Source organism: Chrysemys picta, chromosome 20 (assembly GCF_011386835.1).
Source record: "Chrysemys picta bellii isolate R12L10 chromosome 20, ASM1138683v2, whole genome shotgun sequence".
Classification (NCBI taxonomy): Eukaryota; Metazoa; Chordata; order Testudines; family Emydidae; genus Chrysemys; species Chrysemys picta.
The window spans coordinates 25,194,834-25,219,947 of NC_088810.1; the positions used below are offsets into that span (position 1 = coordinate 25,194,834).

The 25,114-nt window shown below is 57.5% G+C and overlaps 1 protein-coding gene across 3 annotated transcripts; it reads left to right on the top strand.

The window, feature by feature from the left end:
* The first annotated feature begins 367 nt into the window (after positions 1–367).
* On the top strand, positions 368–24,609 carry RUSC1 (RUN and SH3 domain containing 1). 3 transcript variants are annotated; one of them, XM_024108614.3, is made up of 10 exons: positions 368–469; positions 3,648–5,315; positions 11,499–11,597; positions 18,931–19,007; positions 19,332–19,506; positions 19,834–19,939; positions 20,770–20,816; positions 21,329–22,400; positions 23,050–23,178; positions 23,908–24,609. In XM_024108614.3, exons 2-10 carry the CDS (start codon positions 3,731–3,733, stop codon positions 24,074–24,076), a joined length of 3,459 nt encoding a protein of 1,152 aa, XP_023964382.2. In that variant the 5' UTR covers positions 368–469; positions 3,648–3,730; the 3' UTR covers positions 24,077–24,609. The 3 variants fall into 3 exon arrangements, 2 of the variants coding, with proteins under 2 accessions (XP_023964382.2, XP_065430348.1); XR_006173467.2 differs by lacking the exon at positions 368–469 and adding an exon at positions 2,983–3,118 and having other exon boundaries at positions 23,007–23,178; XM_065574276.1 differs by lacking the exon at positions 368–469 and adding an exon at positions 2,983–3,118.
* The last annotated feature ends 505 nt before the right edge of the window (positions 24,610–25,114 follow it).

Consider the following 25,114-nt stretch of genomic DNA (forward strand, 5'->3'; position numbering starts at 1 on the left):
GATCTGGCCTCTTGGTAAAGGGCCTGTCCAAAGCATCTGCTCTCATCCCACCTGAGCAGGTTACTGGGGAGACACTCACATGCAGAGGCTCCCAGGGAGTGAAAGCTGACAAATGAGCAAACCGATCCAGGCTGGCGGGTTGTAAGCTCTGGTTTCCTTGTGGGGGTGGAGGGCTGGGGGTGGTGGAGGTTGTCTTGTGCAGGCAGTTCCTGGATTTGCAGCCAGTGCAGGGTATTTCTACAGTGTGCGAGGGGCGGGCAGTGGAGGATTAGTCCAGGCATGAGGACGTCTGCAGCCCGGGGAAGGGAGGGTTAATGGCAGAGGCTGGTGGAGGATGGATCACTCATCGCTGGCTCCTCCCTGCAGCTGGTGAGCTCAGCGGAGCTGCTGCAGCCTCTTTCCCCATCCCCTCCAGCCGCAGAGCCATCCCAGGAGCTAGGCAACCGTGCACTGCCTGCCTCGAGGACAGGTGAGCATCCCCCTGTGGGGCATAGAGCAGGCTCCAGCCTGGCTGCCCTGCCAGCCACCAGCAGGGAGCCTGCTGCACCTGCTTGCCAGGGCGTCACCCAGCTGCAGTGGGAACCCCTTGGTCCAGGTGCAGGACCTACACCCCTCAGGGGGCCGGTCCCCCCGCCCCTCCCCCCCACAGCACCCTCGTGGAGCTGCAGTGGCCAGTGGGTCACACACCTCAGCCAGGCACCGGTGTGGTAACCCCTCTCCAGCGCCAGCCTGTTACATCTCTGCGCTTTGCAGCTGATGCCCCCTCCCCCATAGGAAGCGTGGAGGCCCCCTGTCCCTGCTGGGGGTCCACTCCTAGCCCGTCCCCTCTCCCCTGAGTGTGCGTCCCATCGAGGGCTGCCTGTGGTCGCTCCAGGCTCAGCAGGGAGTGGCTCCTATCGGAGCCCAGCTCCAGCCCTCCTCCGATTGCCAGCCCCAGCAGATGTGCTCTTAGTAGGGACTCGGGGAGGAGTTGGATGGTGACCCCCTCACTCCGGCGGGAAGGCAGAACCAGGGGACTAGATTGGCCTTGCTGGGCAAAGCCCAGGGGGCCAGGCCAGAGCAGGGCTGCTCCCTTCCCTCCCTGCTGGAAAGGCCATCCTCCGCTCTCTGCTGGGCAGACCCATTGGAGCGAAGCAGCAGCAGCTCCCTGGCACTGAGACCAGCACCCCCTCCATGCTACTGGGCACAGGCTATGGGCTTGTGTAATTGCCTCCTAAAGACCTCGCCACCTACAGCCTGCGTGCAGGCCCTTCTAGTATTGTTATGGGTATTGTGCAGGGCCTAGGCGCCCCAGTCATGCCCCAGGTCCTCCTGGTGCTGGTTGATGTGCAAACAGAACAAAAAGATGGATGCAATCAGGACAGAGAAGGCATGGGAAGGGGGGGACAGGCTGAAGAGTCTGCATGCAGGTTACAATGTAACACACACCCCCCGACCATATCTGAGGAATAGGACGTTTCCTGTTGCCTGTGTGATGAGCTGGGAGTCTCTGCTGGGCCCTAGTGTGACTTTCTAGAGCTGCTCCAACCAGGACTCCCCTCCAGGGGCAGGAATTGCAGTGCAGAGCACAGAGCTCTACCTCTGGTTTATTTTTACAGCAGTTGTTGTGAGTGTGGGGGTCTGGGGCTGAGCAAAGATGCCAGCAGCCCCTCGAGCCTGAGCCTCTGTCCTTGTTCCACCTGCCAACGGGCCCCAGCCCTCTCAGGTGTCAAAGGAGGGGTCGTGTACCTAGGGTGCATTCGACACCGGGTTCTGCTTGCTGAGACTGACAGCACAGGGGCCTGGGGCTGGATTGTGAAATGTGGCTTGTGAAGAACTGGTTTGAGATCCTCCAACTCGTTTCATGTGGTAGTCACTGATCGGCCACATTAAAATGGGAAGGGGTGGCACCTCCCACCAGGGCTGGATCAAAGCCAGTGTCCCCAGAGGGGAAAGGCCTCACCTCCCATCCCCCCCAAAACCAGCCAGTCCCCTCCCCGCTCTGTTACCGCAGGGTCTCCCTACCACTCATGGCTGGTGAGTCTGTTGGAGATGCAGTAACCAACAAGCAGGAAGAAAATCCATCAGGCCAGAGCTGATTCAGGCTCCACCTGTGGCTCGTCCCAGCCACCGAATCCCCCTTTCCCACCCTCCCGGGATGGGCGGGCAGAGCTGGGTGTGGCACACGGAGTCCAGCAGGGCTGGGCATGGTGCAGAGGGCAGGTCCATGTGACAGGAAATAGCAGTTGTCATGAGAACAAATCCCTCCTTGTGAATTATTGATGACCAAAGAGAGAGAGATGGGGAGGGGAGAGGAACGGAGGCAGGAGGGGGTACGAGTGCAGAGGCTGCCTGGCTGCCTCTTATGTTGGTGGGGTGAAGCAGCCTGAAATGCTCCCATTCCCTCTCTCTGAGCTCATAGGTGGGGGGTTGGTACCAGCAGGGGCTGGGCTGGGCGGGGCTGCCACTGGGGGTGGGGTGGGGGGAATGAACAAGCCGCCATTTGGCTGCTAGGTTGTTACAGCATCACTTTGCCCCGTGGTGCTTCCCCCAACATTGAGCAGAACTCTCCTTGTGGCCTAGGGTCAGCGAGTGCCATGCTGCGAAATTCTCCGAGGCCCCTCAGAGATCAGCGTACACACGCGCACTCCCCATTCGCTGCAGAGCCCTGACAGCCACGCACATCTGGAGTGGTGGGGGGACCAAAGGAAGTGGAGGGTGAGCTCCTGGGAGATTCAGAGCAAGGGCCTCAGCTGAGACAAACCAGATGTACCTGGAACGGGAAGCCTCCCGAGAGGCCTCGGGTCAGGAGCAGCTGTTGGCACTGGGGCAGGGCAGGGAATGTGACCTGCCTCCTGCTTTCCTTTGGAGAATGGGACCTGCATGCAGTAGCAGCGGTGATGTCTCTGTGCTTTGTCTCTTCTATCCCTGCAGTCCATTTCTCTACCTGCCCATGTGTGGGGGCAAAGCCAAGCGACTCCCTGGACGTGACCCTGGCCTTTTGGCTGCTCTCCTCTAGATGCTGGGGAGCCTTTTGACACAGCCCAGAAGCCTTCCTGACAGCGAGGCTGAGCCTTCAAGGGCATCATCTCCTTGACTCCGCGTTGCTGAGACACTGGCTGACGGAGACCTGGCAGAGGTACCTCAGTCCTGCTGCCTCTGCAGATCCCCGGTGGCCCACAGAGCTACCAGCCCACGTGATGTGAAATCCCAGAGAACAGCTCCCAGGGCCAAAGAAACTGGGGACAGACTCTACCCAGCCCAGAAATGCAGGGCAGTTCCCTAAGACTGTATACCTTAGAACATTGTCCAGAGCCAAGGAGTCGTCAATTCCCAGCCAGACCCATCTCCCTGTCCAGAGGCGACGGGGCTCTCAGGATTCCCTGACTGGATCCATCTCACTGTGTGGGAATTCTTTTTGTTACTTGCCCTCAACTTCCTCTCTCTTGATTCCATCCCATTTCTGCCAGCTGTATCCCCTTGTAGCAGCCTACACTCCCATCAGGCCCTCCTAGTATCTGTGGACCATGAGGCTGTCGCTCCCTTTAGCTGAGCTGCCCAGATCAGCCCCTCAATTCTCTCCCCGTAAATTGGTCCCTCTGATGCATGCCCATTTGTCGGATAACCTGCCTGCTCCAGCGACTGACAAGCTATTTTGCTGTTTGCAGGGAGTTGGAGCTGGGTGTTCGGAGCGATGTGCCTGTAGGGGCCTGTGACAAGCTGAGGAATCCAGGCTCTGCCAGCCAGCACCATGCTGTCCCCAAAGAAAGGTCTGCTGTGCAACCTCAACCACATCCACCTGCAGCACATCTCCCTGGGGCTGCACCTCTCCCGTCGACCCGAGCTCCAGGAGGGCCCTGTCACGATGGCTCCGGGAGACCAGACAGGCTGCAGCGACTGCCAGGAGAACTGTGGTGCCCTGGAGGAAGTCGACGCCAACTCCAACAACACCTCCATGCAGTGCCGGTGCTGCAAGTCCCACCCGCAGCAGACCCCAACGCTGGATCTCCGGAACCAGCCTCTCCTGGAGGATTTCCCTTCCCTGCACATTGAGGAGGAGGTGGCTTCCCCTTCAGACCCGGCTTCCTCCTCTGTCAGCAGCTGCTCCGATTTCAGTTTGGATGACACGCCAGTCTCTGTTTACTGCAAGGCATTCCCCGGTGAAGAGGCCGTATCTCCGGACAATCAGCCAAACATCGTCCCCCTGGAGGATGCCCACGATGCTCCCTCAGTGACTGACAACGGGCAACCTTCTGATGGGAGAGATGGTAACCTCAACCTCCAGGTACAAGAGCGACCAGACCCTGGGGCCCGGGAGACCCCAGACAGCCTGTGCAGCAGCAGTTTGCTTGACTCCCCATCTGATGATGCTGACTCTCCCAGCGGGGATGGGCAGGAGACCATGGCAGAACCGCTCCCCACCAGTATCTGTGCTGAGTTGGACTCCAACTGCAATGCCCTGCCTGCCCTAAGCATCCAGCCGTCTGGTCTGCCTGCGCTAGCACCAGGAAAGCGGGGCCCCAGTCTGAACAGTGCAGTGAGGGCTCCCCCTCCAGTGCCCCCGAGGGCTAAGAGGGGGCTGCAGGTGCTGAACAGGAGCGGAGTGGAGAGGCCTGTCCCAACAGAGGTGCCCGCTGGAGACCAGTGCAGAGATGCCGCTCGGAAGACCGTCACCTCATTCCATGAGTTGGCTCAGAAGCGGAAGAGGAACACAGCTGGGCCACCCACCGCACAGGCCAGGAAGGACCGAAGCGACTGGCTAATTGTTTTCTCCCCCGACAAGGAGCTGCCACCCCACAACGAGCTCACCTGCTGCTGCACCCTGTGCCCGGAGCCGCCTGGGCACCAGCTGCAGCGCGACGAGCAGGCAACGCCCCCCAGCTGCAGCCAGAGGGAGGTGACCACGTTCAAGGAGCTCCGGTACCGCAATGCCATCAACAAGCAGAAGGGCCAGCTGGCCTGGGAGCCGGGGGAGAGAGCAGCATACCAGGAGCAGCCTGAGTCCCAGCATGCAGCAGTGGGCAGAGACGTCTCCAGTGGCAACAGGCTCCAGGGTCCTGACTGGGCGCTGGCTCCGCAGCTGGACGGGCACCTCCTGGCACTTATGGAAAGCCACCAGCCGAGGAGGCAGTCTCGGCCTGGGCTGCAGCCCATCACAGAGGGGCTGCCGGGTGACACAGAGGAAGGGGGGCGACCCCTGGAGGGCTACGTCCTGAGGAAAAAGATGCCTGGGTCTGGCTGTGATAAGGAGGCACTGGGCTGGAGGCTCGGGGGACCGGAGGGGGATTCCTGGGTGTCAGGGAAGGCCCAAAGAGGACACAGAGCCTGCAAGGAGGGTAAGAGCGCCAGCTGCTATCAAGGCACTTCCCCCTCCTCAGCTATAGGGGTTCCCCAGGACTGGACTGGGGCTGGGGGCATTTCCCCATGTATGGAGGCCTGTGTTCCCTGGGGACAGAGCTGCAGAGTCCCCATGGGATTAATACAGGGTTTCCCCCTCCTGATCCTGGCACACCCCCATCTCCATCACTAACCCCACCTCTCTCTCCACTTGCCATTCTTCTTGCTGCTCTTCTTGCCCCGTTCCTGGCGGGCTGCAGGGCTGGGGGATGTGGAACTGGCTTTGGCTTGGGGTGAGCTGCAGGGGCCTGGAAGAGGCAGACTGCGTTAGGTGTGTTTGTAGGGCTGGGCTGAGGCAGTGGGGTGGGGCTGGGGTAGGTTTGGGGGACAGGTAGGCAGAGTGAAGTGGTGGTGAATGCATGTTGCATCTGTGCACTGAGCTGACCAGTTCTTTACTATGCCATGCGGATGATTTCTGGGCAGGTCAGCTGCTTTGCAGAAGACCCAGCAGCCCCGCTGGGAGGAGGAATCCCGCCCTTGCCTTCCTTGTCCTAGCTGCTCCTCGCATACACTCCCTCCCCGCCGCTGCACTCTCCTTCCTCCATGGGTGTGCTGCAGCTCACCACGCCGGTGCAAACTCGGGCATAAGGGGCTTGGAGCCTGTTTGACTGCAGGAGGAGCGGGACGCACTGAGCCAGGCGGCAGGAGAACCCAAGGCCATGGGTTAAACAGCTGATCCAGCTGCGGCTCCCTGTGTGTTGACTTGGGGAGTCAGCCTGGCCCAGGTCCCCTCAGACGGAGTGTGACGCAGGCAGGAGTCCTGCCCCAGCCTAAGGGCTCTATGATACCCTGAGCCCTGGGGATCCCCGAGCAGCTTCTGCCCAGGGAGCATCGGAGATGTCGCCTCGTTGGGCCCAAGGCTTTGCTGGGGTCGCACGCTGCTCTGGGCTGAGAGATTAAATGGGCTTTCAGTGGGGTGGGTGTTTCCATCTGGGGGGCTGAAGGGGAATTTTTAGGGGCAGGCGCTGAGGAATGGCTCAGGGTGGGGGACGGAGCACTGCAGGGAATGCTGATACCAGAGCTGGGCCCCCCATTAAACCCTGCTTCCAGCCAAGGTCCCCGAGAGCCCATGGGTTGGCAGGCTCCTCGGGCTGTTCTCAGTGTCTGGGAATAGCTTCTTTCTCCCCCTGCTCCCTACCTGCAGTGGGCGGTTCCTGGTGCTCCGTTGGCGCCTGTGGGTTGGCAGGAGGAGCCCTTGGTTCAGTGGCTGCTGCAGGAGCTCCTGGCTCCAGAGACCCTGAGCAAACCAAGCATCTCTAGGGAGGACAGTGGACGTTGCTGGCCCATCGGGCTGCAGTGTTGTGCCTGAGTGGCCATGTCTTGGCACTGGAGGAAGCTCTCTGTTGGTGGGGACAGCCACAGCCTTGACTCCCTGCTCCCTGAGAAGGGTGCCCCAGGACTCTGTCTCTGGGGGAGACCAGGACTGAATTTCCCTTTCTCTGAAGGCTGCCTCCATATTTCCAACATGCTCAGCCGCTTGGCCCTTAGCACCTCCCTCCCTCTGTCCTGTTCTCTTGGGGAAACCTCCCAGGGGCTGGGGCTGGGGCTGGGCTCCCATGGACCCTTTCCAGATGTGGAGACGGGGCACTGCGGGTTGGGGCCTGCGCAGTGACAGAGGGCACAGGCGTGTCCATGTGTCATCGTGGTTGTGAAGTTGCTGTGTGTGCTGTGACTCCTCTGAGCTAACTGTCTCTCCATCTCTCTCTCCTCACCCTGCCGCCCTGTCGCTGCTGCCCCGGGAATGGCTCACGCTGATTTATTGGGGGGTGTCCATTTTCTGTTCCATGCTTCCTGGTTTGTTTGATTTCCATCCCCTTGTTTTCCATGCCCACATATTTGCCTCTTTCCACTTCCCCCGCTGTGTTCTCCATGCCCCCGTATTCCCCCCCGCTGTGTTCTCCATGCCCCCGTATTCCCCCCCGCTGTGTTCTCCATGCCCCCGTATTCCTCCCCAATGTGTTCTCCATGCCCCCCTGGTTTTGGTTGCATTTCTTTGCAATGTTCCCGCCTGCAGTTGGCTCTCCCCTCTCTCACTGCCCCAGGCCTCAGATGCTGCCGTTCCAGCCTCTGCTCTTCCATTTCTCGGCCGACGGGAAGCCTCTCTACTACAGCTCGGAGCCAGTGGCGCCTCCCCTGCCCTTGATCCCCTCCCTTAACTCCAGCTTGGAGAGCATTGAGCTGAAGTCTCCTGCCCTCTTCACCCCGTCCTTCTGCCCCACGCTGAAGACCTTGTCCTGTGATGAAGTCTGCCTCCTGGCCAGCAATAAGGGGAGAGTCTTGGGCACCCTCTCCCCAGAGGAACTGCTCCCCATCCGCCTGTCCCCCATAGGGGCCTACTCCCCCCCGCACCGGGGAGTGCTGCCTTTCCTGGACAGCCCAGACCTGTCTGTGCTCTTCTCCCCGCTCTTCCCGCGAAGCAGAACCTTCCCAACTATGGCCTTCCCCTCCCCCCAGGTCCCAGAGCTGCCACTCGGCGTGGAGGTATCCAGAGCCCGCTGCCCCAGGGGAGAGGCATGTGCACACAGTCAGGCTGGAGCACGCTCTGGGGCAGTGTCTCCTGAGAGAAAGCAGAGCAGAGGGGCCAAGAATCCAAGACCTCCCAAGCAACGTAAGCCGCCCGTTTCCTTTCCTAGCTTGCAGTCGAGCACCTGCTCTTCCTCTCTGCGCTGGGACCAGGCACCCAGGAAGCAGCTGTGCCTGGTGATAGGGAAGTGATGCCAGGGAGATGGGCAGAGCATAGTAGATGGGGGCAGTGTATGGAGGCCAGCTTCCTGGCGATCCGCACACAGGGTTGTGTTCGGAAGGATTCTGGGGGCTGTGTAGTGATGTAGGCAGGGCTGCTCCTGTGTGCCAGGAGCCAAGCACCCAGGGGAAGGCTGCAACAAAGACAGGAAGGATGGCCTATGGTTTGGGGAGGGCACTAGCCTGGGACGCTGGAGACCCAGGTTTAATTTCCCTGTCACCTCGCCTGCCTGGGCCTTCGTTCCCATCTGGACAGCGGGGAGAACACTGCACTGCCCTGTTACACAGGGGCATATGATACCATTAAAGTCTCTGAGGCACTTGCATACCACAGCAGTGCAGGGCCGAGAAGTACCACAGGCAGGCCAACTTGTGCTGCACCAGGGGGCCATCTTGCAGTTTCGTTCCAAGGGCTGGGGATGTTTCTGGGGCTCCCTGGCCTTCTCAGCTCCGCTCCTTTGTGCCCCAAGCTGTTTATCCGAGAGTCAAACTCACCTGACAAGCTCTGGGGTACCTAGCTAGCAAAGAGCAACTTGGTCAGGTTGTCGCCCCCAGAGTGTGCCTACGTGTGGAGCAGGGGAGCTCTCCTCGGGCACTGTGCTGCTAACGCCCCACTCCCCGTCCTGGCTGGCTTGTGGGGTCACTACGGAGCTCAGACACGCCGCACATTTCTTGTGTTACAAGCTCAGAAAGCCTGCGTGTGTGTGAGTCGAGGTGTGTGTGCATGACAGAGGCTGGGGGCACGTGGCCCCCACTCCCTAGCTAACACTGGGGTTTCTCAGTGACTAACAAGGGGGCTTGGAGCAGCAGGAAGGAGGCTTAGGCTGGGGGATCCTGCTAGACTCTGTGCCAAGGGACCCTGGGCACCTGCCTTTTGGGCTCTGGAAAGGGTGCTGTGCTCGCTCACTCTCCCCTCCATCTCTCTGTCCGTCTGTCTGGCCTTCTGCCCCATTCCCTCTCTCCCGCTGTCCTTTGCCCTGTCACTCTCCCAGACCTGCCTGGCGGAGCCCAGGGCCATGTGCCCCATGGCTGTGCCCCCCCCAGCCCCCAGCACTGGGGCAGGTGCCCCGTGGCTGTGCCCCCCCAAACCCCCATCACTGGGGCAGGTGCCCTGTGGCTGTGCCCCCCCAAACCCCAGCACTGGGGCAGGTGCCCTGTGGCTGTGCCCCTCTGAACCCCCATCACTGGGGCAGGTGCCCTGTGGCTGTGCCCCTCTGAACCCCCATCACTGGGGCAGGTGCCCTGTGGCTGTGCCCCCCCGAACCCCCATCACTGGGGCAGGTGCCCTGTGGCTGTGCCCCCCCAAACCCCCAGCACTGGGGCAGGTGACCTGTGGCTGTGCCCCCCGAACCCCCATCACTGGGGCAGGTGCCCTGTGGCTGTGCCCCCCCAAACCCCCATCACTGGGGCAGGTGCCCTGTGGCTGTGCCCCCCCAAACCCCCAGCACTGGGGCAGGTGCCCTGTGGCTGTGCCCCCCAAACCCCAGCACTGGGCCCTGCTGTCTCCCCATTGGAGAGCCGCAGTCAGCTGGGCGCTGGCATCCCGCCCCCTTAGTGGCCTCCTGCAGCTGCTGTCACACTGCCCCTGCCCAGGCTGGTGGGTGCCTGTAGGTGAGTCCCATACCCGGCCGGGAGCCTCTCCCCTTTGCTGTCCCCTTCCCTGGCCCCTGCCTTCCAGCCTCCTCCCCCAGAGCCGCTGATGAGGCTGGGCAGTCACTTCCTGGTGCATGGGGCCTGGCAGGCGGGGAGCTGGTGCTGTGCCCCGTACCTGCCAGCTCAGAACTCCGAACCCCCAGCCCCGGGGCAGGTTCCCTCCGGCTGTGCCCCCCTCCGAACCCCCAGCCCCGGGGCAGGTTCCCTCCGGCTGTGCCCCCCTCCGAACCCCCAGCCCCGGGGCTGGTTCCCTCCGGCTGTGCCCCCCTCCGAACCCCCAGCCCCGGGGCAGGTTCCCTCCGGCTGTGCCCCCCTCCGAACCCCCAGCCCCGGGCCAGGTTCCCTCCGGCTGTGCCCCCTCCGAACCCCCAGCCCCGGGCCAGGTTCCCTCCGGCTGTGCCCCCTCCGAACCCCCAGCCCCAGGGCAGGTTCCCTCCAGCTGTGCCCCCCTCCGAGCCCCCAGCCCCGGGGCAGGGCCGGGTGCCCCATGACTGTGACCCCCAAGCTTCCTGCGCTGGGGCAGAGATGGATACCCACTCTGGGTCACAACACTAGAGCAGGGGTGCGGGCTCAGTGGGGAGCAGAGGGGGAGTTCTTTGCCATCCCAGACCCTGCCTCCTCCTAGGTCTCCCTCTGGTCTCTCTTGCCTGGGTTTGTGGGATGCCCTTGCAGGGGGCAGTGACCTGCTGGAAGAGCAGTGAACGCTCCAGCCCCTGCCCCTCTGGGAGCTGGGCTTGAACTCCCAACTCCTCTCCCACAGGGACAGCTGCTTACCAGGGGTCTGTATATGAGAGACTCACTTACAGGGCCTGTTACAGGCTCCCAGGGCAGGGATGTATTGCTGGGCAGCTGTCCTGGTCTCCCCATTCCCGGGAGAAAGTGTTCCTAGCTTGGAGGGAGGCTATGGCCATAGAGGAAGAAATTCGGCAAGCCCCATGTCCACAGCAGCTCAGGGAGTCTGGCTGGAAAGGGCCAGCGCTAGGGGCCAGGCTGGGGCCAGCGTCAGGGGCTGTGCCAGGGCCAGCGCTAGGGGCCGTGCTGGGGGCTGTGCCAGAGCCTGCGCCAGGGGACGTGCCAGAGCTGGGGCCAGCACCAGGGGACATGCCGGGCCAGGGCCCAGCGCCAGGGGACGTGCTGTGGCCAGTGCCCGGGGCCAACGCCGGGGCCAATGCCAGGGCCAGGGAATGAGCTGGGACAAGTTTCCTTTGCTGGGGATGTTTTCAGCTTTGTCCACCCTGGGAAATCTCTTCTGAGCAGCTTCCCCTCATCTCTAGCTGCCGAGTCCTTTGCTCTGGCCTGGGGATTGGGGTCTGAACCCTGCACGTCCCCATTCAGGGCTCACTCCCTGAGCCACTGGCTGGTAACCTGGAACATACTGTGCAAACTTCTCCATTGCTCTCCCTCCCCCGTCTCAGCCCTGACACTGACCTGGCCTCATTTCCGTACGCTCTAGCTAAGGACACCCAGGACTCCATGAGAAGCGGGAGGTGAGACTGGGGTGAATGAGGGACCGTCCCCCTTCCCAGGGATGGTGCAGCCCCGTTGGCAGGAATGTTCTGCACTGGCTGGCTCATAGAAAGGCTTATGAGGAAGGACCCTGCCAGCCCCAGTGACCGTGGCCGTGGTGCTGTCTGCTCCCGGACAGGGCGTGCTATGCCCAGCGGATGTGGGCCCTGTGTCACACAGCCCCTGCCAACTGACTGACCAGGTTCTCTTTCTCTCTCTAGTCAGACATTCTCAGTCCTTTGCCGGTGTCCCAGGGGCAGGCCAGCACTGGATGGCAAATGCAGACAGAGCCTATGACCATCTGAGAGAGCAAAAGAAAGGTAACCCTCGCCCACCCCGAAATCTGTGCAGGGGGCCCCCTTCCATGCTCTTGGAATCCAGATGGGTGGGACAGTCCCGTTCTTGAGCGGGTCTGGTTTAATTTCTGAAGCAGCTTTGCAAAGGTACAAGTGCTTACATACAAATACTAGAAGTCTAAATACTAAGGTGGGTGAACCAGAGTACCTCGCATTACAGGATGATGTCAATATAACAGGCATCGTGGAAACCTGGTGGAATGAGGATAATCTATGGGACATGGAAATACAGGGTATAAAATAAATAAAGATATCCCATCTCCTAGAACTGGAAGGGACCCTGAAAGGTCATCAAGTCCAGCCCCCTGCCTTCACTAGCAGGACCAAATACTGATTTTGCCCCAGATCCCTAAGTGGCCCCCTCAAGGATTGAACTCACAACCCTGGGTTTAGCAGGCCAATGCGCAAACCACTCAGCTATCCCTCCCCCCATAGAGAGGAATGACTGAGTAAGTCACACTGCTGGGGGAGTGGCACTATATGTTAAAGAAAGCGTAAATCTTACATGAAATAAACTGTACTATGGAATCTCTTTGGTTAGAAATTCCATGTTTGACTAAAGAGAGTATAGCGGTAGGACCATACTACTGACCACCTGACCAGTTCTTGTGAAAAGCTAAGAGAAGTTAGAGAAGCCACAAAAGCAGAAAGTGCAATAACACTGGGTGACTTCAACTATCCTCATATTGACTGGGTAAGTGTTACCTCATGGCATGATGCTGAGAGAACGTTTCTAGACACCATAAATGACTGTTTCTTGGAGCAGCTAGTCCTGGAAGCCACAAGGGCAGAGCCAATTCTTGATTTAGTCCTAAGTAGACCACAGGATCTGGTCCAAGAGGTAACTATAAATGAAACACTCGGTAATTGTGACCATAATGTAATTAAATCCCACATCCTTGTAGGGGAGATAATACCAAAGAACACCCCGCACCGTAACATTTAACTTTACAAAGGGGAACTACACAAGAACGAGGATATGCTTGTTAGACTGAAATTTAAAAGGAGCTGTCACAAGTGGTAAATGCCTGCAAGCATCCTGGTGACTAGTTAAAAGACAGTAAGAGGACCTAAAGAATGCCACCCTGAGTGAACAGCAGAGTAATGAAGGGTGTTGGAGGCAAAAAAGCATCCTTTACAATTTAGAAGTCAAATCTTATGGAGGCTAATAGGGTGATGTATAAACTCTGACAGGTTAGTGTAACAGTATCAGAAGGCAGGCCAAGAAAAATGTGAGAAGCTACTTGCTGAAGAGTCAGAAAATAACAGTAAGAGTTTTGTAAAGTACCTCAGAAGCATAAAGCTTGCCAAACAGGCAACGGGCCGGTAGATGACCAAGGTGTTAAAGCTGGTCTCTCACCAAAATATTTTGGTCCAATGTAAGATATTACTTCACCCACCTTGTCCCTCTAAGGCGTTAAAAGAGCACTCAAGGAAGAAACAGCCATTGCAGAGAAGCTATATGAGTTCTTTGCATTGGTCTTCACATACGAATGGCCACACTGGGTAAGACCAATGGTCCATCTAGCTTAGCATCCTGTTGTCCGACAATGACCAATGACAGATGATTCAGAGGGAATGAACAGAACAGGGCAATTATTGAGTGATCCATCCCCTGTTGTCCAGTCCCTGCTTCTGGCAGTCAGAGGTTTAAGGACACCCAGAGCATGGGGTTGTGCTCCTGACCATCTTGGCTAATAGCCATTGATGGATCTATCCTCCAGGAACTGATCTAATTCATTTTGAACCCAGTTATACTTTTGGCCTTCACAATGTCCCCTGGTAATGAGTTCCACAGGTTGACTGTGTGTTGTGTGAAGTACTTCCTTTTGTGTGTGTTTTAAACCTGCTGCCTATTAATTTCATTGGGTGACCCTGGTTCTTGTGTTATACAAAAGGGTAAATAACACTTATTTATTCACTTTCCCCACACCTTTCATGATTTCATAGACCTCTATCATATCCCACCTTAGTTGTCTCTTTTCTAATCTGAACAGTCCCAGGCTTTTAAATCTCTCCTCATACGGAAGCTGTTCCATACCCCTAATCATTTTGGTTGCCCTTCTCTGCACCTTTTCCAATTCTAATATATCTTTTTTGAGAGGGGGGAACCAGAACTGCAGGCACTATTCAAAGTGTGGGTATACCATGGATTTATATAGTGCCATTAGGACATTTTCTGTCTTATTATCTATCCCTTTCCTAATCATTCCAGGCCTGCTCCAGGCACCAGCAAAGGAAGCAGGTGCCTGGGGCGGCCAATAGAAAGGGGCAGCACTCCCTACGTTATTGGGGCGGCATGTTCGGGTCTCCGATGGTGGAAAATAAACATATATATATATATATAGAGAGAGAAAAATACCTATCTCATAGAGCTGGAAGGGTCATTGAGTTCTGCCTTCATTAGTAGGACTAAGTACTGATTTTTTGTCCCAGATTCCTAAGTGGCCCTGTCAAGGATTGAACTCACAACCCTGGGTTTAACAGGCTAATGCTCAAACCACTGAGCTATCCCTCCCACCTCAACTAAGGTTGAATTCAAGCTACTAATCAATGTTAAGAGCAGAGTTGCTGGATCTTTACTGCTATTTTAACCCAATTTAGCTCAGTTGGTTATGTAAGAACAGAACAAAAAAAATGTGTTGACTCTTCCACAACCTATTGTATTCATCTTTGTGTCTGATAACTCTGCCCTCTGCTATTGTTTCAATCAATTTGCCTGGTACTGAAGTGCCCGGATTGCCTCTAGAGCCTTTTAAAAAAATCAGCGTTATATTAGCTACTCTCCAGCCATCTGGTACAGAGGCTGATGTAAGTGATAGGTTACATACCACTGTTAGGAGTTCTGCAGTTTCATATTTGAGTTCCTTCAGAATCTTAAGTGAATACCATCTGGTCCTGGTGACTTATTACTGTTTAGTATTAGAGGGGTAGCTGTGTTAGTCTGGATCTGTAAAAAGCAACAAAGAGTCCTGTGGCATCTTATAGACTAACAGACGTATTGGAGCATAAGCTTTCGTGGGTGAATACTCATCTGACGAAGTGAGTATTCACCCAATATGCATCTGACGAAGTGAGTATTCACCCACGAAAGCTTATGCTCCAATACATCTGTTAGTCTATAAGGTGCCACAGGACTCTTTGTCGCTTATTACTGTTTAGTTTATCAGTTTGTTACAAAACCTCCTCTATTGACACCTCAATCTGGGACAGTTCCTCAGCTTTGTCACCTAAAAAGAATGGCTGAGATGTGGGAATCTTCTTCACATCCTCTGCAGTGACAACCGATGTAGAGAATTAATTTAGCTTCTCTGCAACGGCTCTGTCTTCCTTGAGTGCTCATTTAGTGCCTTAATCACCCAGTGGCCAACTGACTGTTTGGCAGGCTTCCTGCTTCTGATGTACTTACAAAAATGTTCACTCTTAGTTTTTGTGTCTTGTGATAGTTTCTCTTCCAATTCTTGTTTGGCTTTCCTCATTATACTTTGACACTTGACTTGCTGGAGTTTATGCTTCTTTCTATTTTCTTCAGTAGGATTTGACTTACATTTTTTAAAGGATGCCTTTATGTCTCTAACCGCTTCTTTTACTCTGCTGTTTAGCCATGGTTAGGGTGACCAGACAGCAAGTGTGAAAATCGGGACGGGGTGGGGGTTAATAGGAGCCTATATAAGAAAAAGACCCAAAAATCAGGACTGTCCTTATAAAATCGGGACATCTGGTCACCCTAGCTATGGTGGCATTTTTTTGGTCCTCTTATTGTGTTTTTTTGTTTGTTTGTTTGGATATACATTTAGTTTAAGCCTCTATGGGGGTTTTTAAAGTTTCCATGCAGCTTGCAGGCATTTCATCCTTGTGACTATTCCTTTTAATTTCTGTTTAACTAGCTTTCTCATTTTTGTGTAGTTCCCTTCTATGAAGTTCAATGTTACTGTGGTGATTTTCTTTGATATTTCCCTCCACTCCCACATCAAGGATGTTAAATGTAATTACATCCTGGTCACCATTACTGAGCAGCTCACCTATGTTCACCTCTTGGACCAGATCTTGTGCTCCATTTAGGATTAAATCAAGAATTGCCTCTTCCCTTGTGGGTTCAAGTACTAGGTGCTTCAAGTAGCAGTCATTAATTGTGTCCAGAAATTTTATCTCTGCATCCTGTCCTGAGGTGACAGGTACCCAGTTAATATGGGGTCAGTTGAAATCCCCCATTATTATTGGGTTTTCGGTTTTTGTAGCCTCTCTAATCTCCCTGAGCATTTCACATTCACTGTCACCATCCTGGTCAGGTGGTCGGTAGTATATTCCTACTGCAATACTCTTATTATTCAAGCAGGGAATTTCTATCCATAGAGATTCGATGGTACAGTTTGGCTCATTTAAGATTCTTATTATATTTGACTCTATACTTTCTTTCACATATAGTGCCACTCCCACACCATTTAATAGCAGGCATGCAAGTTCACCCATCTTAGTATTTAGACTTCTTGCATTTATATATAAGCACTTATAATATTTGTCAATATTTAGGTGTCTGCCTTCATGTGATGTAGTTAAATGGGGCTCTTTTTCATTTGACTTTTTCTTGTTAGTTCCTACCAGTGCTTTATTAACCTCTAGCCTTACTAGGATATAGAGTATTGCCTTTCATAAATCCTCCTCTAAGCGATGTCTCTGTCCAAACCATGTGCTCCTCTGGACCTGTCAGCTTTCCACAGCCCTCAGTTTAAAAACTCCTCTACAACCTAAAGGAACTATTAGGAAATTAATAGAAAATAGGATAGAAAATATCATAATGCCACTGTATAAACCCATGGCATACCCGCACGTTGAACACCGTGTCCCGTTCTCAGAAAGGATGTAATGGGCCTGGTAAAGGTTCAGAGAAGGGCAGAAAGATGATCAAGGCTATGGAACCTTCCATAGTAGGAGAGACTAAAAAGACGAGGGCTGTTCAGCGTGGAAAAGAGACGATGAAGGGGGGCTATGATAGCAATCTGTAAAATCATGACTGCCATTTAAAAAGTGGATATAGAACTATTATTTATCCTTTTCCACAACACAAAAAACAGGGGTTACCCAATGAAATTAATAGGCAGCAGGTTTAATACAAAAAAGAGGAAGTACTTTTCACACAATGCACAATTAACCCGTGGAACTCATTGTCGGGGGATGTTGTGATGGCCAAAAGTATAAGTGGGATTTAGCAAAGAACTAGATACGTTCATGGAGGATAGATCCATCAATGGCTATTAGCCAAGATGGCCAGAAATGCAGCCTCATGCTCAGGGCCATCTTAAACCTCTGTCCACTGGAAACCGGGAGGGAAGATGGGTGGATCACTCGAACTGCTCTGTTCAGTATGCTCCCCGTGAAGCTATGGCTTTGGGCACTGTTGGAGACACGATATTGGCCTAGATGCACCACTGTTCTGACCCAGTCTGACAGTTCTTAGGTTCTTATTCTGCTCCTCCAGCCAATCTCCTGCATGACAGGACGGATAATTCCACCTAGCAATTCCTGCATCCAGCCAGTAATGGGGGGTAGTGAGAGCGTGTCTTTGAGAAACCCCCAATTTTGACCAAGGGCTCCAGGTGCATCCCAGGGAACCCTCTGCCCTAGGAGCTGTTGCCCTGTGCAATCACCCTTGCCCTTACAAATTTGCACCTTATTTGCAGTTTCAGTTTTTCTAACTTGGCCTTCCAGCGGCAGGCTCCACTCTCCCTTTGGCTGGGAAATTAGAGGTCTGGGGGTTTATGGACTAACATCCCGCCCTCTTGGTACCTTTTCTGGCTGATGCATTCTTGTTTGTGAGATGGACATGTGGCTGTGGGGAGCTCCTGGAGGCTAGAGTCTTTGGGGAATCATGCTCCCAGTCTTTTCCAGCAGGTGGTGCTGTTGAGCCTGAAAACTTGGAGCCCCAGGTGGGTAGGTTGGTGGGGGAGGCCCTGGATTCTACAAACACCTTTAATCTTCTGTAACAAACATTTCCATCCTTGGCTTGTTGCCATGGTAACTGCCAGTTCCCATTGCACCTTTATTCTTAGACTCTGAAGAATTGCTAAAGAGATGACGGTTCCCATGGCAATGCCCTGTGTTCCCCAGCAACTCCGGTGCATCTACGCCAACCTCAGCAGTCAGCCTGCCCAGCAAGGGCGACAGACTTGGGATTGCAGGGCTGGCGCTAGTGCTCTGAAAATAGCTGTGTGGAAGCTGCAGCTCGGGTTGGAGCTGGGGGAGGCACACTGCCAAGGGCTGAGTAAACTTACCCAGAGGCTGAAGCAGCTGGAGCCACCCCGAGGGGCCCAGGTTCTGTGACTCGATTCTGTCCCAGCCAACAGGGGGCACTGTAGGGAATGGGGAGGGAGTCTCACAGGGGAGAGGGGCCAAGCCCTGTCCCAGCCAGCGGGGGTGCTGCAGAGAACAGTCCGGCGGCGATTGCAGGGGACAGGCGCTATCCCTGCCTTAGCCAGCAGGGGGTGCTGTGGGGGTGGGGAATGGGGGAGATTGCAGGGGACAGGCACTATCCCTGCCTTAGCCAGCAGGGGGTGCTGTGGGGAATGGGGGAGATTGCAGGGGACAGGCGCTATCTCTGCCTTAGCCAGCAGGGGGTGCTGTGGGGAATGGGGGAGGTTCACAGGGGAGGTTCCCTGCCTTAGCCAGCAGAGGGCGCTGCAGGGAACAGTCTGGCGGAGATTGCAGGGGACAGGTGCTGTCCCTGTCCCAGCCAGCAGGGGGTGCTGTGGGGAATGGGGGCGGTTCACAGGGGACAGGCACTATCCCTGCCTTAGCCAGCAGGGGGTGCTGTGGGGAATGGGGGAGATTGCAGGGGACAGGCACTATCCCTGCCTTAGCCAGCAGGGGGTGCTGTGGGGAATGGGGGAGGTTCACAGGGGAGGGGGAGGTTCCCTGCCTTAGCCAGCAGAGGGCGCTGCAGGGAACAGTCGGGCAGAGATTGCAGGGGACAGGCGCTATCTCTGCCTTAGCCAGCAGGGGGTGCTGTGGGGAATGGGAGAGGTTCACAGGGGAGGGGGAGGTTCCCTGCCTTAGCCAGCAGAGGGCGCTGCAGGGAACAGTCGGGCAGAGATTGCAGGGGACAGGCGCTGTCCCTGTCCCAGCCAGCAGGGGGTGCTGCATGGCAGGGGCCAGTGTATGAAGTGATGCCGTCCAGCCCTAGCTAGTCAGGGCTCCCTTTCCGTGGTCGTGGGCTCAGGTGCAGCTGTTGCCGGGTCGCGTGGTTGGACCTGTTGTGGGGACTCAGCACAGGCCTGACTTGTCCCTTCTCTGTCCGTCCCAGCCCTGCTGGTTGGCATCAGCGCCTCTGTGGAGAAGCTCATTGCTCACTTCAACACGGCACGGAGCCTGGTGCAGAAGGTAAAGCTCTGGGCAGGGGCAGGGTCTCTGGCCTGGGCCGTGGGTCCGATGGCAGAGGCTCAGCTGCTGCCTTGCCTATTAGCTAGGTCATGTCCCCTCCCCGCTGGCTGGGTGGGTGGGGCTATGTGGGCATCGTGGGCACCCTGTTCCCTGGCCTGCGTCTCATATGCCATGAATGCCGGGAGCTGGAAGCAACATGGCGGGCTGTCCCAGGCAGAGGGACCCCACCATCCCTGCCCTGCCGGCCCTGGGGGAGGAGGGGGAGGGACACGACACCTGTCTCCCCACCACTCCAAACCATCACCTGCCCCTCTCCTTGCCCAGACGCAGCTGGGCGACAGCCGGCTAAGCCCAGATGTGAGCTACCTGCTGCTCAACACCCTGTGCCCGGCGCTCTATGCCCTGGTGGCAGATGGGTTGAAGCCCTTCCAGAAGGACATCATCACGGGCCAGAGGAGGAGCTCGCCCTGGAGCGTGGTGGAGGCCTCGGTCAAGCTGGGTAGGTTGGGGGGATGTTGCTGGAGGGGGCTTAGTCTGGCCCCAGGAGACACCATCGGTCCCCCTGGTCGAATAGCGTGATGAAGCCCAGGGCCCCAGGGAGCGCGTGGGAAGGGCCAGCCAGGTGCCTCCAGCTCCAATGCACCAATCTATTGGGAGATGCAGGTGACTGGGGCTGTGTCCCCAAGGCCTCTCACTGGCCTGATGCTGCCATGGCAGCTGGCTGCTCTCTGAGCAGGGCCCCCCACTCCATGGCAGGCTTCCGGGAGGGAGAGGAGCCGAACTCGGGAGACGGCTGCTGAGTGGCTCTGTGCCGTGTGTTCTACAGGCCCCGGCACTCGGCCCCTGCACTCGCTGTACTGGCAGGTGTCCCGGCTGGCTCCCCTCCGCAGCAGCAGGCAGAGGTTCCATGCCTTCATACTCGGTCTTCTGAAGTAAGTACCAGGCTTGGGCACTGCTTTGCCCCCCCAGGAGAGGCCGAGAGAGACGCTGGGCTCCCTGGGCAGGATGGTCCCTGCCGGGGGAGTGCTGGGCCTGTGAAGGGGGTGGTTCCCGTGTCTTGGAGCCCTTCTCCGTGCCTCAGCCTGCGGCTGCTGGATTTACTGTCACATGAGCGTGCACTCTCTCGTGCTTGCTCTCACCCTCGTGCTCACGGGTGCTAACGTGTGTGGGTGTGTGCTCTCTCTCAGTTTTTGCCATTCTCTCGCTCGCTCACACTCATGGCCATGGCCTCACTCATGTTTACGGTCCTACATTTGTTCTCAGCTGGACACTGGGACTGGTATTCAGGGTGAGATGGGAAGCCCCAACCCAGGGGAGGGGAGCTGGGGTGCAGGCAGATGGGGGAAGGAGCTGATGCTGGCACCTGCCGTACGAGGCACCCAGGTTCAGTCTCAGGCCTGGTTCAGGGCGCCATGGCACCAGAAGCTTCGCTCTGGTATGCCGCCGGCACAAACGAGCAGAACCTGGGTGGGGGCACCCTGGTGTCTGCTACCTTCGGACGGGGATCCCCCTGCACACTCCAGGAGCTGGAACCTTGGCAAACCTGGTCTTTAGCCAAGTGAACCCAGAGACCCAGCTGGGTGGGTGGAGCGCTAGGATGTCGCCACCCCTAGGCAGAAGTCAGCAGATGTGGGCCCTGGACTCCTGGGCCTGCGCCAGCTAGGGCGGCCCCCGAGTCAGGCAGTTTAGTGCTGTTGGCACAGCCCAGTCTGGGGCTGTCGTTCTGAACAGTTGTAACTTGGACCTTTTCTGTCTCGTTCAGCATAAAGCAGATGGAACTGTGGCTCTCCCACCTGCAGAAGAGCTCAGGTAGGGAGCAGTGGGCTCGCTGAGCTCCGGTGCTGTGAGCCCCCCAGGGCAATGCCTATCTGGGGCTCCTTTAACGGGACACAGGAGTCCTTTCCCACCACCGTGCCTCAGCTGAGGTAGGGGGAGGATCCCGGGCAGCCTGGTTGCTGAAGTACAGATGGAAGCTCCCCCCATGCACGGGCTGCCAGCGACAGACCCAGAAGAGACAGGCTGGTGTCCCTGGGTGGAGGAGTGGGATGCGGGGGGCTCGGTGGGGTGGCTCTGTGAGGTGGAGGGGCTCTGGGGAGTAGTTATGTGGGGGGGGCTCAGTGGGGTGGTTCTGTGAGGTGGGGGGCTCTGGAGAGTGGTTCTGTGGGGGAGCTCTGTGAGATGGGGGGCTTGGTAGGATGGGAGGGCTCTGTGGGTGAGTGGGTGAGGTCTCTATGGGGTGGTTCTGTGGGATGGTAAGGTTCTGTGGGGTGGAGGGGCTCTGTGGGTGGGGGGTGCCATCTCACCCTGCCTGTGTCTCTTAGATGTCATCTCGGTCCTCTACCTGCCCACGGCCTTCTTCTCCCTGAGCCAAGGCCCCTTCCCGCACTTGGCCCGTGAGCTGCTGCTCCTTGTCCAGCCCCTCAGTGTGCTGACCTTCCACCTCGACCTGCTCTTCGAGCACCACCACCTGCCCGTGGATGTGCGGCCCCTTCCCCGCAGGCCGGACTCTCCCCACAGCCACCCCCTTGGCCCTGCCCCGGTGGCTGCTCCCGCACAGAGCCGGGACCCTAGTGACCAGGCCGAGGGGGCTGAAGGCCGAGGTGGTGCTAGCCCAGAGCACCAGCTGACCACCGATGGCCCCAGGAGGGCAGCCCTGGTGGGCTCGGAGGAAAGCGCTAGATCCCAGTACAGCGCAGCAGCCGCCCAATCACCCCCCAACCCCCAGGCGGGCGTCTCCCTGAAGCAGACATTCCAGCAGGTGCTGCAGTGGGGGGAGCAGTTCACCCAGACCCTTCTGGGACCTGAGGGTCCTGCCGAGCCTGAGAAACACCAGCAGCCTGTCCCGCAGGACACGGGAGAGAGGCGGGGCAGCTGGTGGGAGCAGCTAAGCCAGGCCTCCGGGGTCTACACCACGGCCACGAAGGAAAGGTTTCCCTTCACCCGCTGGACGAAGCTGCGGGTGGCTGCAGGGGACACCAGCTCCAGCCTAGCTGCTCCACCCCACGGACCCAGCCAGGCTTCCGCGACTGAGTTCGGTGCTCGGGGAGGGGAGGGGGCCAGCGGCAGAGACCTGCAGCTCCTCAAGCCAAGAGCCGAGGCTCCAGGTCCAACGCCCTCCAGCAAGGCAGGGAGCTTGGAGGCTCCTCATGCTGAAGAGCTGCCGCCGCAGGCCAGGACCAAGGGATGCGCAGGCCCCAGGGAGACTGAGCCACCAGAGCCCTCTGCCAGCAAGACACGCCTGCCTCCGTCCGATGGGAGCCAGGCGGCCACGCCCAACCTGAACATGGGCGGCTCCCCCATCCGCCCTAACTGGCTGGGCCGACTCTTTGGGGCCACGTGTCCGCCTGCCAGAGGCTTCCCCGCCGACTCTGACACCAGTGCAGCCAAGTCCAGGTCAGTGCCTGGTGGGGTGGGGCAGGGTGAGCCGTTGCAGGGCTTCCTCCTTCTTCAGGGCAGTGACATGGCCCAGGCCCTGCATCTGTGGCTTGGCTCCTAGACTGTGTCCAGCAAACAGCCTGCAGCGTGGGGCGTTAGCAGTTTCTCAGTTACGGGCCCTTGGGTGCTATTGCGTCTAATGGCACCAGCCCCCCAGGGGAGGGGCTGCGGGCTGCTCCGGGCGGGGCCCAGTGGAGGAGCAGGTTCTGGGCCGTTTCCCCAGTAGAAATTCAGGCCTCTTGCTTGGCCTCTTGCCCAATTCCAAGCCCCCCCCGGGATGTTGCTGCAGGAGAAGAAATGCCCAATACTGTTGGGTCAGTAACACCCCTCCCGCTCCCTGCCCCCCCCCCCCCCCCCCCGGCGCTTGCACCCAGCATCGCCCATGGGTCCATGACGGTTTATACAGGACCTGGCGGGATGTTATGGGAGGTTCCAGCTTTCGGACACAGTCTTTGAAAATGTGACTCTTTCTTGCAATGTTTTAGTTGGGGGGGCCACACTTGGGGATCTTGCCCCCCCTTTTTTGCCCTTGGTGATCTGTGAGCCTTTCTCTGTCCCATCGAGGTGTTTCTCAGACTGTCCGGTGACTCCCTCTGCTCTCTGGCAGGAGACCTTCCAGCTGGCTGCCCCCCAGTGTGAACGTTCTCGCCCTGGTTCTGAAGGGGGGGCCCTCTGAGAAGGCCTGGCCTCAGGAACAGCAAGAGAAGAAAGCGTCTGACTCGCCCCAGCTGCACAGGTGCCCGGGGGGATTCCAGTGTTTGGGGTTGGGTGGGTTGCAGAATTTGATGGATTTCTGAGTTCCCAAAAGTGCTGGGTTGGTGCCAGGTCCCGTGTTCTTCTTCCACACCATCCTTCAAGTCCGCAGCCCCTGCTAGCCCAGCCCTGGGCTGCCCCCATATGTGCAGCCCTGTCAATGTCTCTCAATCCCAACCTGCAGCCCCCTTCTAGTCCAGGTCTCTGAATTGCACAGTGGGTTTGTGAGGGGGATTCTTGGCTGAATTTGTCTAATTGACCTTGGGAGCCATCTGGACGAAGGGCCCTGGCGTTTCCTCTCTGGGACGCCTGGTTTCAGCTGAGGCTCGGGTACGACAGGGCATCAGATGTCTCAGGTCACTCCACAATGCCTGGTCATAGGCCAGCACCTGCCACCCCAGTCTTGTTGGCGCCTTGTTCCTGGCTTGTGGACTGCGGGTCACTCACCCTTCGTGTAACCCGGTTGGTGGATTCCCAGCCACGATCCCTGTGTGGAACCCCACCAGGGTCTGGCATAGGGTTGCCAACCTTCCAGGAGGCATGGAGTCTCCAGGAATTAAAGATTAATCTTTATCATGTGATGAAATCTCCAGGAATACAGCCAACCAAAATTGGCAACCCTCAACCGTGCCCCTGACCTACAAACCCCCCCCATTCTCCTCCCCCCCCCCCGTGGGTCTAGCCCCTAATTGAGCCCCTGTTTGTTGTGCAGGGCTGTGCGGGCGCTGTGTGACCACACCGGGGCTGGAGACGATCACCTGAGCTTCAGGAGAGGGGACGTCCTGCAGCTCCTAGCCACAGTGGATGAGGACTGGATCCGCTGTTGCCATGGAAACAACACTGGCCTAGTTCCTGTTGGCTACACGTCCCTGATTTTATGAGGAGGAATCCCGCAGGAAGCATCTGCCGGCCCCAGGGCAAGAGCCGTGACCCTGTGATTTCCCTAAGCCGCTTTTGGGGGCTAGTTCCAGGCCACGAGTGCGAAGGGTTCCCTGGTGTCAATTCTCTGCTATGTGGTAGCACCAAGACGCAGGCTCTAGCCAAGGGGTGCAGTGCCCGACGGCTGCCTGCCACCCATGCTTCTCTGCAGCAGTACAGTTAACTTAGCTCCCGCTCTGAGCCCTGCCCCTGCATCGCAATGGTCCTGGTGTGTCTTTTGTGTGTTGTCTCAACTGTTGCCTTTCTGTGTCCCTCTGCTCCTGTGCAGTAATCACACTTGAGTATGTGTCAGCCCGGCATGCCCGAGTGCTGCGCCCTCTCCCGCCCCCGGCTGGGTTGTGCAGCACGCAGACCCAGGCTGGAGCAGGGCAGTGGTTGGGCAACCCTAGCACCATGTAAATACCTGTGACCATAGGAACAAAAAACACTGTCTGGGCAGCAATGGGGGGGAAATAAAAGGTGCAACTGAAACACAGCCCCGTGTCGCTGGATCATTGCAACCCTGGTGCTGTGCACAGCCTGCAGGCAGGCACCAGGAGCGCGTGTCACAGACTCCCCTCCCCCCCACCCCTGAACCTGTGGCCCTGCACCTAGGGTGACCAGCTGTCCCGATTTTATAGGGACAGTCCTGATAATTGGGGCTGTTTTTTACACAGGTGCCTATTACCCCCCCCCCCACCCTCTGTCCCAATTTTTCACACTTTCTATCTGGTCACCCGACCTGCACCTCAGAGCTCCAGGGTTCCACTTTCCTGGGCACAAGCATGTCCAGGGCTGTGCTGCCATTTCTGGGCAGCGGGTGGCACAAGCACCCTGCAGGCCAGTGTGTTACCCGCACCCACAAGGGCTAATTGGGATCCCCACGGACCCTGGGCAGCGGGCGGAGGGTGTGTGTGTGTGCGGGGGGAGGTTACATGGGGGGGCAGTCTGGGGGCAGGGGGGTTCATGGAGGGAAGTGAGGAGTAGTGTGTGGCTGATTA